The 12714-nt window shown below is 39.8% G+C and overlaps 5 protein-coding genes across 6 annotated transcripts in view; 4 read left to right on the top strand and 1 right to left on the bottom strand.

Moving 5' to 3' along the window:
* The window catches only part of LOC118337078 (galectin-8-like), a 6437-nt gene extending 5151 nt beyond the window's left edge, over positions 1–1286 (bottom strand). The window contains exons 1-2 of the mRNA XM_035673925.1: positions 1092–1286; positions 703–791 (exon numbers count right to left, since the gene is read on the bottom strand). Of these exons, the coding sequence (XP_035529818.1) occupies positions 703–791; positions 1092–1157 (155 nt within the window). The 5' untranslated portion in view covers positions 1158–1286. The remainder of the gene's footprint in view (positions 1–702; positions 792–1091) is intronic.
* Positions 1287–1879: 593 nt separating this feature from the next.
* On the top strand, positions 1880–2946 carry LOC118337082 (interferon alpha-inducible protein 27-like protein 2A). Its single transcript, XM_035673932.1, has 4 exons — positions 1880–2068; positions 2238–2267; positions 2392–2553; positions 2763–2946. Exons 1-4 carry the CDS (start codon positions 2056–2058, stop codon positions 2927–2929), a joined length of 372 nt encoding a protein of 123 aa, XP_035529825.1. The 5' UTR covers positions 1880–2055; the 3' UTR covers positions 2930–2946.
* Positions 2947–3678: 732 nt separating this feature from the next.
* Positions 3679–4789, top strand: LOC118337084 (interferon alpha-inducible protein 27-like protein 2). Its single transcript, XM_035673934.1, has 4 exons — positions 3679–3788; positions 3945–3968; positions 4111–4272; positions 4512–4789. The coding sequence occupies exons 1-4, from the start codon at positions 3779–3781 to the stop codon at positions 4592–4594; spliced, it is 279 nt and encodes a 92-aa protein (XP_035529827.1). The 5' UTR covers positions 3679–3778; the 3' UTR covers positions 4595–4789.
* Positions 4790–5365: 576 nt separating this feature from the next.
* On the top strand, positions 5366–9532 carry LOC118337072 (interferon alpha-inducible protein 27-like protein 2A). 2 transcript variants are annotated; one of them, XM_035673916.1, is made up of 7 exons: positions 5366–5482; positions 5608–5637; positions 5767–5928; positions 6226–7485; positions 7603–7768; positions 7848–7963; positions 8451–9532. In XM_035673916.1, exons 4-7 carry the CDS (start codon positions 7330–7332, stop codon positions 9261–9263), a joined length of 1251 nt encoding a protein of 416 aa, XP_035529809.1. In that variant the 5' UTR covers positions 5366–5482; positions 5608–5637; positions 5767–5928; positions 6226–7329; the 3' UTR covers positions 9264–9532. The 2 variants fall into 2 exon arrangements, with proteins under 2 accessions (XP_035529809.1, XP_035529810.1); XM_035673917.1 differs by lacking the exons at positions 7603–7768; positions 7848–7963; positions 8451–9532 and having other exon boundaries at positions 6226–6405.
* Positions 9533–10906: 1374 nt separating this feature from the next.
* LOC118337083 (interferon alpha-inducible protein 27-like protein 2A) lies at positions 10907–11832 on the top strand. Its single transcript, XM_035673933.1, has 4 exons — positions 10907–10994; positions 11153–11182; positions 11345–11506; positions 11666–11832. The coding sequence occupies exons 1-4, from the start codon at positions 10985–10987 to the stop codon at positions 11749–11751; spliced, it is 288 nt and encodes a 95-aa protein (XP_035529826.1). The 5' UTR covers positions 10907–10984; the 3' UTR covers positions 11752–11832.
* The last annotated feature ends 882 nt before the right edge of the window (positions 11833–12714 follow it).

The raw sequence follows: 12714 nt of genomic DNA, 5'->3' as shown, positions 1-12714 counted from the left end.
AAAGGTTGGGAACCACTGCTCTGACCCATTTATCAGCCATGAGGTGGTGTAGTGCTATTGGATGGTCTAAAGTGTTTAAGTTCACCTTCAGCCAGAGGACAACAAGTATTTATAATACTTAAGCTTGTTTGAGCAACACACTATTGTGTTGCCAACCTGACCTCTGACCTCCAGGTGGAGCAGCTGAATTCAAAGCTGATGTCATTATAAATTCCTTTAAAAACCATACATATTTTAGACACAGCTGATGTTGAGCAGTGGTTGTTGTTTTTGTTCCACCGCCTAAAATACAAGTCAACATTTACATGAAATTATAAAATATACATTTACTCAAAAGCGTACTTAATTTAAATATTAATTAATTATAGTTTAAATGTAAAATAAACTAGTTCAACGATGTAAAAACTGCTGATTGAAAATATGCCTATACATTTAAGTTAATATTGATGTTACATCATTTTTATTTCTTTCAAAAGTTTGTCAAATTAAATTCATGAAATGTACAAAAATACAGGAGGTGGTTTTAGCTCAGTGTGTGTGTGTGTGTAAGGGTAAAGAATGAGGGAGTGCCAGGGGTTTAAAAAGTTTGGTGTTTCGTTAAACTGCACACAACAGGGTTTGGAAGTTGTTCTAGATTAAAGTATGAGATGTGATTTGTTTAATTATCACCTCCTATCTATCTCTTCAATGTGTTTCTCTTACCTGTCAGCATCTGGGGGCACAGTGCCCTGGATGATGATGATCTCCCCGGGGTGCAGGCCTCCTGGTATGGGCCCTGTGTATGGGATCACCTGAGGTGGAGAGTTGACGTTAGACACCTGGATACCTGCACTGACAGCAGCTGGAGACATGAAGCGAGGGAGCTACAATAATTTCATTTATTAGCTCGGCTGTACCCGGACCGCCGGACAGCGCCGGTGAGTTCACGTCCGCTGTGTGCAGGCCGTTCATAGACAACAGCTGACAGCCCAGCGCCTTAAACGGAGTTTGCATCTGTATTATAAGCTACACGAAGGTCTACTGATCACTGCATGATGGCACCAGAGCACTGCTAATAATAATAATAATAAAGATAATGATGAGCCTCTTACCGGATTCAGGACAGTGTGTTTTGCATTAGCCACAGACATCAGGCTCCTGGTGTCAGACTGCAACATGCAGCTGTGCTGAAAGACGAACAGTCTGCGGTGAGTGGACCGGTGAGTGGCTCTCCTCCTGCACTACACGGGGATGATGGCAGTGGGCATCTTCTCTCCATAAGCACCTCGACACTGCGCGCATGTGCAAATCCTACCACGTGATCACGCCCGCTGAACGGCAACAAGGCCCAAGCTGTCATGATTGTTTTTGTTTGTTTGTTTGTTTTTGCGTTAAATGTTGTTATCTCACCAGCAAGGACAAAAGAAAGCACATTATTAAATTACCCGTTTCCTCTCAGGTAATTATGCTCTACACAGACTGTTTGCATTATATGACTTTTACCTCACATATGATCTGCTCTGTTGTTTTGTTATTAAAAAGAAAAATCAAAGCAAAAAGAAAACGTTATTCTGGAAATCAAAAGTGATTGCTATCATTTATCATGACTGACTGTAGAACGACTGGTCGGCATGCACAAGCAATGATTCAGTCACAGTTCAATAATAATAATAATAATAATAATAATAATTCAACTAAATATGAAAGGCGTTAGAAATTGTTGGTAATTGCACATTAAATACTAATTTTCAACTAACTGTAACTGCTGGTACAATACAGATTTGTACACAGATTACCGGTTTTTTATTTATTTTTTCCCCCTGATGTTCCAATAATAGTCATGTGTGTTAATATTAAGTGTTTATTTATTTTTCGTTGTTGTTTTTAATAATAATAATGTTAAATAGCTGCGATTCACTTCCTGTTCTGCTGATGACGCTGAACTGCGTCAGGTCAAACAGAAGGAAGTGACTCTCTGCCGCCATCTTGTGTTGAGACCGTATATATACTGTCAGTGGTTTCGTTTCACATTTCTGAAGCTCAGCATAAAGATTAAAGCTTGTCGGACTAGAAGATATGGGTATTGCTGGTCAGTATCGCTGCTCTGTTCCTTTAATGATATGGATATTTGTTGATATATTTGTTTGATAGTTTTTCTTTTATTATTTTTCTTCATAAAACTGTAATACTGATAGTAACCACTGCAAACAATGTCTGTGATTGAACCAGATGTACTGTAACTGTTGTTTTCTGTTTAGTTAAAGCTGGTTTAATTGGAGCAGGGGCGGGTAAGACTTTATGGATCACTCTTCAACTGATTTGAACACATTTTAATGTAGAAAAGCTAAACCAAGATTACACATGATCCATTTTAAAGCGGTCTAACAGATAAGGATCTGTTTCCGTGTGCAGTAGGTGCTGTGGTCCTGGCTCCTGTCGCTCTGGGAGCTGCAGGTTTCACCTCAGTTGGAATAGCTGCAGGCTCCATTGCTGCTAAAATGATGTCTGCTGCTGCCATTGCAAACGGAGGAGGAGTGGCAGCAGGAAGTGTGGTGGCAGTTCTGCAGTCAGCAGGTAAAACAAATAGAGATGATGATGATGAGATGATCAGACTGATGTGGTCACATTAACATAAACCCTGGTGTCTTATTCGGGTGATTAGTGCAGTATGCAACACAGTAAAATGTTTTTAGGTATGATGTGATGACAATAGTGCCAATCTTTCTCTTCTTCTCTGTAATTGGATACTTTGATAGAATAAAACCTGTGTGATCTTCCTGTAGGAGCAGCTGGACTGTCAGGAGCTGCCACTGCAGCTGTGGCCAGCGTTGGAGGAGCAGTGGGATGGCTGACCAGCCTTCTAATTCCATCCTCCAAAAAGAATGATGATGATGATGATGATAGCAATGATGATGGCAATGATGATGGAAAAATGAATAAAAATAAATAAATGTACAATATTTTTAACTTTTGTCATGATTATTATCAGTTCATTTAATAAACAACACTTTTGTCATCTCAAACTGCTGAAATAATTTATACAATACATCTGTGAGTCAAAGACGCTCTGTGATTATTATTTATTGTCTAATATGTTATGTCTGCCTATATGTTGTGCTGCTGACAATAAATACTGTGTGGGGTTATTTTTCCAATGTTGTAAATAAATGAACTCCACAGACTGTGGGCATGTGGAAAATTAAAGTGAAGAGAGGTGAAGTGAAAGGTCATCCTCGTGGTGATGCTAGAAAAAAAAAGTCAGGACATCACAAATATCCGTAGGCTTTAATCTTTGGGGACCATGAATATCCAAACAAAAGGATAAATGCAGTTATTAATAATAGGCCCCTGCAGGCAGGTCTGTTATGATGCTCACAACTTGAACAGCAACAGGGTTCAGATATCGACTGTCTCTAACTTGTAAACAGAAGATGACCTTTGAGCTGAGGATGCTTTGCTGCCACTGGTAACTTTTATAAAGCAGGTAAATACTGCTTGATAAGAGTCTCCTCAACATCCAGGATCACAACATAATTTCCTTCAGTGATTTAAAGATAAAGTTTGCTGTTTTGAAGGAGCAGTCAGGACTAAACTGGTTTCTGACTTTCCACTTGTAGTCACGACTTACTACCTCAGTGTATACATGAGCTTTTGTTTTGTCAAATGGAGAAACTGACTCTGTGGCGCCCCCTTTGGTTCAGATTCAAACTTAGTTTAATTTCTGAAGAAATGAAACCTAAGCCTCAGTAGCTGTTATAAAAGTCAGCCCAGCTCAGCGCTTATCAGAACAGAGATAACCATGGACCCTGGTGAGTACCACTGTTTTGACAATTTCATTAAAAGTAAACGCACTTTAATTTGTACGTTTTCTTTATAAAATTGCAATAAAGATAGTAAGTGTATCAAAGGTCTCTGACTGAAGCGGAGCTATAAATGTTGATCTCTGTTTTTACCCCGTGTTTCAGGTACAGCTGCTGTTATTGGAGCAGGTCAGTGTTTGTGTTTACTTTTTCAACTGATTTCAACACACTTTAATGTAGACATGCTAACCCCATTTCATGCATGATCCATTTTTAAAGTGGTCTTAACAAATTAGCAGCCCAGTCTTCCTCTGTTGTTGTCCATGTGCAGCCGGTGCTGTGGCTGCAGCTCCTTTCGTTCTGGGAGCTGCAGGTTTCACCGCAGCTGGAGTAGCTGCAGGCTCCATCGGTGCCAAAATTATGTCTGTTGCTGCGGTTGCTAACGGAGGAGGAGTGGCAGCAGGAAGTATCGTGGCTGGTTTGCAGTCAGCAGGTAAAAACCATCACCTGTCATTTCTGGGACGATCATCACAGGGTCATTATGGGCCCTTTTATTTCTTTCTGAAGTACAACAACACAAAACAATCCTGGAACTAAAATAAAAAAATATTTTCACATTGTCATAACAGAGATTCACATATTTGCCATGTTTAGGTAGAATATAAAGCCACTGCTGTTTATAATAGATGTAACATTCAGTACCTTGATTTAACCTGTGTGATCTTCCTGTAGGAGCAGCTGGACTGTCAGGAGCTGCCACTGCAGCTGTGGCCGGCGTTGGAGGAGCAGTGGGATGGCTGGCCAGCTTCTTTTAACTGAAAATCATGAAGGAACCAGATACATTTACAGTATTTTTGCCAACTGCAGTTGCAGATGATATAAATTTAGTTACATAAAAGCATGTTTTTGTGCAATAAATCTGTAAAAACCTGTGAAATATACTGGTTGTGTGTCGTCTGTAAATATTTCCATTCCTCATAATGTCGACTGAGGGAATAAAATATATGAAAGTGTTTACTGGTTACTTTACACTGTCACTTGATTCATTTGTCATATAACATTGATTAGTGCAGCTCTAAGGTAACATCAGCCTATCTATCTATCTATCTATCTATCTATCTATCTATCTATCTATCTATCTATCTAATGAAAGTGTCAAATCCAGAATTCTTCAATGTTATAAAAATCTTCACAGACATTAACAATAAACTGTTTTGTCACACTCAGGGTGTTGATGTCCCCATCACTGTGATAATGAAAATAAAAGTATATATATATTATATATAAATATATATCCACAGTCTGTGGACCACAGACTGCAGAATCTAGAATTAAATATATATATATATATATTAAGTTATTTAAATCGGTAACTGAACTGTGAGGTCATTTTCTGATTGCACATTACATTCATCACTTTATTTTTGACTGGAATATGAATCGTCATGTGGGTGTATGATGTGACTTACTGTAGTTTGAAGAATTTCTAACGTAATAATAACTAAAAGTAAATGATTCTAGCGTTAGAAATTGTTAATAATTAAGCACATTAGATACAAGTTTACAGCTTTTATTGCACATAATGTTACGCGGACACTAACGCGACCGGGAAGTAAACATTGATTCACTTCCTGGTCTTTCAGTCAAACACAAGGAAGAGACTGTTCTGGATTAAATTAAACTACAAGATATGGGTCTTGTTGGTCAGTGTCGCTGTTCCTTTGACACTACAGATATTTTTTACATATATGTTGTTCAGTAACCAGAGCAAATGTCAAATGTGATTGAACCAGATGAGCTGTAACGGTTGGTGTCTGTTTTCATGCAGGTACAGCTGTGGCCATTGGAGCAGGGGCGGGTAAGACTTCATAAAGACTGCATGGATCACACTCTCAACGGATTCTAACACATTTTTATGTAGACTTGGATTAAGTAATATCTTTTTTTTAAAGCGGTCTAACAGATAAGGATCTGTTTCCATGTGCAGTAGGTGCTGTGTTCCTGGCTCCTGTCGCTCTGGGAGCTGCAGGTTTCACCGCAGCTGGAGTAGCTGCAGGCTCCATCGGTGCTAAAATGATGTCTGCTGCTGCGGTTGCTAACGGAGGAGGAGTGGCAGCAGGAGGTGTGGTGGCTGTTCTGCAGTCAGCAGGTAAATGCTGCTCTTGATATGGTGGTTTTAACTTGTGTGTCCTAATGCTGAGATGATCATTGCTGGGACAGTAATCAAAGTGGGAATCATATGGTGTGCAATAACACAGTAGGTCTACATACAATTATTAAATATTACACACACATCTGGCAAACCTGGATCATAAACAGCAACAATGCTGTTACATTGTCACGTCATTAAGGTACAATTTTATAATAATGCTGTAAACGGTGTGATAACAATGGTAGTCTTTCTCTTGTTCTCTGTAGATTAAAAAACTGCATAATCTTCCTGTAGGTGCAGCTGGTTTGTCGGGAGCTGCCACTGCAGCTGCAGCCGGGGTTGGAGGAGCAGTGGGATGGCTGGCCAGCTTTATCCCCAGAAAATAATAAAGGAACAGCATAAATTTAGTACAATGGAGAAGTTAATCATTTAAAGCTATAATATTTCCACATTAAAATGTTTCTAAACACTAGACCTATATTATGTTTTGTTGAGTTGTGTACTTACATTATCTCAAATGTTTCCAACAATGTTCAAACCCAGAGAAATTCATAATTTTATTCAGGTAACAGTGCATTTCACCTGGTTGTCTGTCAATGGAGTCACATCCCCTTTTTGGATACATCAGCATTTCGGTTGTCTACCAGAGTCATAAACTTTATCCAGTTTTTCCAGGATATACATTTTTAGATCTTGCTCATTTCATATTATAACGCAGATGAAGGATTCTAACACTGCTATGGTCTCTTAAGGATAAAAGTGATTGTGCTACCTCATGTCCTATTAGAGTAGGCTGCACACTGCCAGACACATTGTAGTTTCTCCAGGTCTATTATTTATTGCATCCTGCCAGGACATTCTTCATTAAATAACTAGCAAATTATTTATTAATACATTCAATTCAGATTCATTTAATGGTTATATGTCACTTCAATTGAAATGCATGAGTTCCCATGCATATTCCCTGCTGGCCAAACCTCTAAACTGCTTAGCAGAAAGTGAGAGCTTCCACCTGTTACTCTGTGCACTTTACTAGTCCCCATTACTGTGACAATAAAACATACAATGTTTCCACATTGCAGAATTAAATAGGCTATATTGTATATCCATCAAGTTCAGATATTTTAACCAGTAACTGAACTGTGATTGCACATTTCACTTGTTCTCATTGAACTGTTATTACTGCGCGCATCTTACTCAGCCTGGATAAGTGGACTACAAGGAAGAAACTGATGGAATATCTACACACTATATACAAATATAACTATGAAAAAGAAGTAATAACAATCAGTAGAGGGCAGCAATACGCCATTGTAACTTTTAGCTTGCAGATGATGAAGAAGAAGCAGCAGCAGCAGAAGGAAAGGAAGAAGAAGACAGCAGCTCTTTCCTGCAGAAATGGACGTACGCAAGAAGCTAGCGATCCAAGTAGTTTGTGCGCTGATGTGCAGCGAGAAAACACGGAAGAAAAAGAAAAGACTATGGAGGAGAGAGTGGTCGGGGTCGGGGAGGCGCGGGCAGCAAGGACTGTCTGTTCTGCAGAGAGAGTTGGAGGTTAATAAATAATCTTTGCGCTCTGTTTTTGTCTCAAATCATGGAAAACTTGTCTCTGTGTGTGCTTATATCTTTCTTTTTTCTGATATAATATTACTGTGCTCACCATGCAAGTAGATGCACGACAGGACTGGGTTCAGGGAGATGCTGCGGATGACAGCAGAGGAGTTTGACGTCCTGCTGGGGATGGTCGGACCCCTCATTACCAAACAGCACACCAAGATGAGACGGGCCATATCCCCAAGAGAGCGCCTGTCTTTGACCATGCGGTTCTTAGCAACAGGTGTGTCTCCCAGATTTTAAATTGATGTAGCTGTTGTTTATCACTGTATATTTTATAATGACTTTTATTTCTGATGCAGGTGTAACATTCAGGTCCCTTAGCTTCCAGTACAGGATTGGGGCCAGCACTATTTCACTGATAGTTATGGAGACCTGTGCCGCTCTGTACCAGGTCATGAAGAAAGACTTCCTGAAGGTAGGTTCTGGTGGTTACCAGACGCTGCAAACATAAATAAAATATTCTCTGTTAAGCAATATGGTCATAACCTTTTCTCACAATATTTGCACTTTGAAAAGGTACTGCTTTTAATGATACTTTACATGTAATTATTGCAACTTAAGAGATGTCCAAGAGTCCATAGGCCACACACTGAACCCCAGTTTGCTCCCAGCCACTGGGGATACACAAGCCAGGACATTCTTTATTGCTGGTTAAATGGGTTAGGGTAAGGGCATCTGGGGTAAAAAGCCTATGCCACATCAACAGATGAGGAGCTGTGGTGACTCCCAACAGGAAGCAAAATAAATGTATATATTGTAATGTGAGAGTTATAGAATAATGAATTCATATTCACTGTACCGCAGAAATGTATTATTTTTTACCATGTGTGGCAAATATAATAATCAGTGTACCAAATAAAGTTCAACTCATAGCCTCTACTGTTTTTCTATTCTACTACTAGACACCATCAACGGAGGCAGAATGGCGGACAATAGCACAGGACTTTGAATTGAAATGGCAATTTCCACATTGCCTCGGTGCGCTTGATGGAAGACGGATCTACATACAACCTCCAGCAAAAAGTGGAAGCCTTCACCACAGTTACAAGGCCGGGTTCTCTGTGATAATGATGGCGGCTGTGGATGCAAATTACAAGTTCATCTATACCTGTGTGGATACCCAAGGTCGGGTCTCAGATGCTGGACTTTTCGCTCAATCTGACCTGCGTAAAGCGATGGATCGGGACCTGCTGAACTTTCCTCCACCTGATTCACTGCCCAACTCCGACATAACAATGCCGTACATGTTTGTAGGCAATGAGGAATTTCCTTTAAGGCCTGACCTCATGAAGCCGTATCCGTGCAGGCAGATGGACCAAAGTCAACGGGTACTGAACTACCGTCTCTCAAGGGCCTGGAGAGTGGTGGAAAATGCATTTGGCATTCTTGCAAACAGGTTGAGGGTTTTCAGGTCCACCATATGTTTAGAACCAGAAAAGGTGGTTAAGATAACTATGGCCTCCCTATGCATCCATAACTTCCTCTGTGAGCGCAGGTCTGAGGCCTATACACCTCCAGCCTTTGCAGATTGGGAGAATGCTGACCACAGCATCACTGAGGGAACCTGGAGGAGCCAAGGGATGGGGAGTTTCCAGCCGGTGGAGCATAGAGAGGAACACAACCCATCAGAAACTGCCAAAATGCAACAAAACCTTCTGTGTAATTATTTAGTCTCAGCTGCAGGTTGTGTTCCTTGGCAGGAGGAACACATATAGTATTGTTGGGATGTCAGGGTAGTATTTTTGTTGTGGAGAAAGTAATCTGTGTGCGTGGGTCACTTTATTCTGCATTGCCTTTGAAGGACTTTTTGTTTCAAAAAAGTGCCTTTACAAAAAAGATTTAGTGTTATTTATTGTTGTTGAAGATACAAGTTGCGTGTACTTTGTGATGTCATTGTTTTAATTGCGTGTTAGGACTATTTTTGTAACATCAAAATCTTATCATTGAAAATGTATATAAAATAACTGTATGAAGTGTATAAATAAAACGGCTTTATTGCAGATTTCCAGGTGTGGCTTTTGATTAAGAGGATGATCTATTCCTTTTAGCATGCAGAGTTTTGTATATGTTGACATCATGTCCATGATGTTCCTTTTTAATGTGGTCGGTATTGGCTATAAGTAGTGAATGAATCAGGAGTTGGGTCAGCCTCGCCTTTCCTGCCGTTTGCTTCAAAACAACTTGCTCCTGCAGCTCTGCGTCAGATTCTGACCTCCACTTGACTCTCCTTGCACATTCCTGTTGGAAGTTGATGGGGAATCTGACTATTCAGTGGGGGAGGCAGTGTGTGATGCACTAGCTGTTCTGTTGCAGTTACAACCTCCCCTCCACCATGGAGACCTGGAAAGATGCATTTTATCACACTGACTATTCTCCTTACACACCAACAGTTTCATAACCGTCCTTCAGTACACTGGTGATATAAGCATAATAGGCCCCATATCCAACAAACAAGGGGCACAGTAATATGAAGCAGGTTGGTCAAGCAATAATCAATCACTGGGTGCCACAACAACCTCAATACATCCAAAACCCAATGATTTCTGGCACTGCACCCTAAATCTTCCGTACATATTTTAGGTGAAGCTATAACCATCAGACTTGTTTTAATTTCTTGGTATACATATAAGCAACACAGTCAAATTCAGTATTAACTCAGACTGCACCAACAAAAAAGCCCAGCACAGTCTTCCTCAGACAACTTCGTTCAAAGTGAAACAGTGAATACTCTGACAGTTTTTTATAATAATCATTGAAAGTGTCCTCACTACATCTTTAACAGTTTGGTGTGACTGTCTGGACCAGTGGTTCCCAACTTGGGGTCGAGACCCTCACTAGGGGTCATCAAAACTTCACAGGGGGTCATGAGGGCCTTTTTCATTTGAAGGGATGTAAGAAAACTTAAAAAATATGCACAGTAAGGTCTGGATCTCAACATTTTCTTTGTTTCTGTGAAGAAAACTAAATTAAAAGTTTAGAATTAAGATCTAAACTTTGAAGACTTAAACAAAAGTTACATTCACATAGTTTATCAGTTATTCTGTACTATTGTTATGCTTATATGAAATATCTATAAAATGTGTCAGTGAGTCAGGGGTTTTCAGTTTACTCATAGAAAAGGGGTCTACTAAAGAAAATCTTGGGAACCACTGGTCTAAAAAGTGCAGCACACTGTCAACAGATCCTCCACAATCATAGGCTCCCTGCTCCCATCAACTCAATCTCTGTACAACAACACAGGGCAGGTTAAATTATATAACACATCCTAACTTCCTCACTGTCTGTTTCAGCCTCTGCCCTCTGGGAGGTGCTAAAGGTCCCAGATAAGGAATCTGTGACGCCCTCTTTTCATTTCCCAAGAAATGATACCTAAGCGTCATAAAGTAGCCTATATAAAACTCAGCCCAGTCCAATACTCATCAAAGCAGAGCAAGACATGGGGCTTTGTGAGTATCACTGATAATACTGATACATTTATTTGAAAGGATACTTTTATCTATATGTTTTTCCTTATAAAAATGTAATAATGAGATTCAGTCTATGATTGAACCAGATGATCTTTAAATGGTGATTTTTGTGTTTTTGTTTCATCTCTTTTTTTCAGTAACAATTGCATTAGTCGGAGCAGGAGCAAGTAAGTCTTTGAAAAGCCTTTATGGATCACCTGTGTTCACTTTTTCAACTGATTTTACCAAACGTTCATGTAGAAATTATCACATCTTGCATGATCCATTTTAAAGTGGTCTAACAAATTAGCAACAATGTTTCCTCTGTTGTATTCTTTGTCCATGTGCAGCCGGCGCTGTGGTCGGGGCTCCTTTTGTCCTGGCTGGTATAGGTTTTACCTCAGCTGGCATTGCAGTGGGTTCCTATGCTGCTAGCATGATGTCAGCTGCTGCAGTTGCTAATGGAGGAGCAGTGGCAGCAGGAAGTACAGTGGCTGTTTTGCAGGCAGCAGGTAAAATCCTAATGCTAATTTGATGTTTAAAATGCATATTAATCTTATGGTTTTAATTAGGTACAATATAATGACACTGCTGTGCTACTGTTTCATGTAGTCTGTCTCATCCCCTGTGTAGTTTGACACCTTGATTAAACCTGTGTGATCTTCCTGTAGGTGCAGCTGGTCTGACAGGAACTGTCACGGCAGCAGTGGCCGGCGCTGGAGGAGCAGTGGGAGGGCTGGTTGCACTCCTAATCTGAAAATGGAACAAGATGAATTTACACTACTTTTACTTCGACTTTACTTTTACTTTTGCCAAATGAAGGAAGCAATTGCTAATTGTTCTCCATGCGGGTCTCCACTGCGAACTGCGGCTGGCACTGGAGCAACACTCAGGATGGCTGGCTTACGCTATTTGAACCAAACTGCAACCCATTAAAGATTTACAGCGGTGGACATGCAATCAGATTTTACTCCTAACCTAATAAAGCCAAATTAACAAATTGTGTTTTTTCTGTACTGGCCTGATAAATCTGATAATGACAAGTTTGTGCTGGCATACACAAACAACAAGATTTTATTTAGTTGAGTATTTCATTAAGGCCCAAAAGGTTTGTATTATTTATTTATAATTTTATATTTTTCATTTAAGCACTGATGTATCTTTCGTTCTGACATTTAACTGATCTAAATGCACATGGGAAGATGATGCTGCTGCCTGCTCTTGGGAAATAATGTTTTATCTGTATTATACTGTCAAATTCTAAACCAAATACACAATGCCATGGCAAAATAAAGCCAAATATTCTACTGTTGTGGTTGTTATCATAGCAATTTCAAACATTACATTGGGGGAGTTGAGTTAATTTAACAAGATGCAACGCTGTCTATGCTAAGCCTGTCTTAAAGCTTCATAAAAGGTGTAGCTTTGAACCCTCAGCTGGACAATTTTCCACTCAGCTGGAGCCCTTTACAGCTGTATTTAAAATAGTGCTAATTAAAAAAGCTTCATGACCCAGGGCGACACTCACTCATTTACTCCATCACCTCCCTTTTGGGGAAGGACATTCATGAGAATAGACATATTTAAAGATCACAACACAGTGAATCGGTTGCTTTAACAGGTTTGGGAAGATTTATTGCCACAAAAACAAGTCAGCCTGTCTTGAGACAGATAAAAGCTGGATAAAGTGCTATTTAGTTAATAGTAAAAAAAATAATTC

This window comes from Morone saxatilis, unplaced genomic scaffold (genome assembly GCF_004916995.1).
Source record: "Morone saxatilis isolate NCDOM2014 unplaced genomic scaffold, NCSU_SB_2.0 Contig3, whole genome shotgun sequence".
Taxonomy (NCBI): domain Eukaryota; kingdom Metazoa; phylum Chordata; class Actinopteri; family Moronidae; genus Morone; species Morone saxatilis.
This window is presented reverse-complemented; position numbering and strand designations above follow the sequence as displayed.

Coding starts and splice junctions, on each gene's coding strand:
- LOC118337082 (XM_035673932.1), top strand. Junction 2,268..2,391: donor TTTAATTGGAGCAGGGGCGG/GTAAGACTTTAT, acceptor TTCCGTGTGCAG/TAGGTGCTGTGGTCCTGGCT. Junction 2,554..2,762: donor GGCAGTTCTGCAGTCAGCAG/GTAAAACAAATA, acceptor ATCTTCCTGTAG/GAGCAGCTGGACTGTCAGGA.
- LOC118337084 (XM_035673934.1), top strand. Junction 3,969..4,110: donor AGCTGCTGTTATTGGAGCAG/GTCAGTGTTTGT, acceptor GTCCATGTGCAG/CCGGTGCTGTGGCTGCAGCT. Junction 4,273..4,511: donor GGCTGGTTTGCAGTCAGCAG/GTAAAAACCATC, acceptor ATCTTCCTGTAG/GAGCAGCTGGACTGTCAGGA.
- LOC118337072 (XM_035673916.1), top strand. CDS start 7,330: ATGGACGTACGCAAGAAGCTAGCGATCCAAGTAGTTTGTGCGCTGATG. Junction 7,769..7,847: donor CATGCGGTTCTTAGCAACAG/GTGTGTCTCCCA, acceptor TTTCTGATGCAG/GTGTAACATTCAGGTCCCTT. Junction 7,964..8,450: donor TGAAGAAAGACTTCCTGAAG/GTAGGTTCTGGT, acceptor TTCTACTACTAG/ACACCATCAACGGAGGCAGA.
- LOC118337083 (XM_035673933.1), top strand. Junction 11,183..11,344: donor ATTAGTCGGAGCAGGAGCAA/GTAAGTCTTTGA, acceptor GTCCATGTGCAG/CCGGCGCTGTGGTCGGGGCT. Junction 11,507..11,665: donor GGCTGTTTTGCAGGCAGCAG/GTAAAATCCTAA, acceptor ATCTTCCTGTAG/GTGCAGCTGGTCTGACAGGA.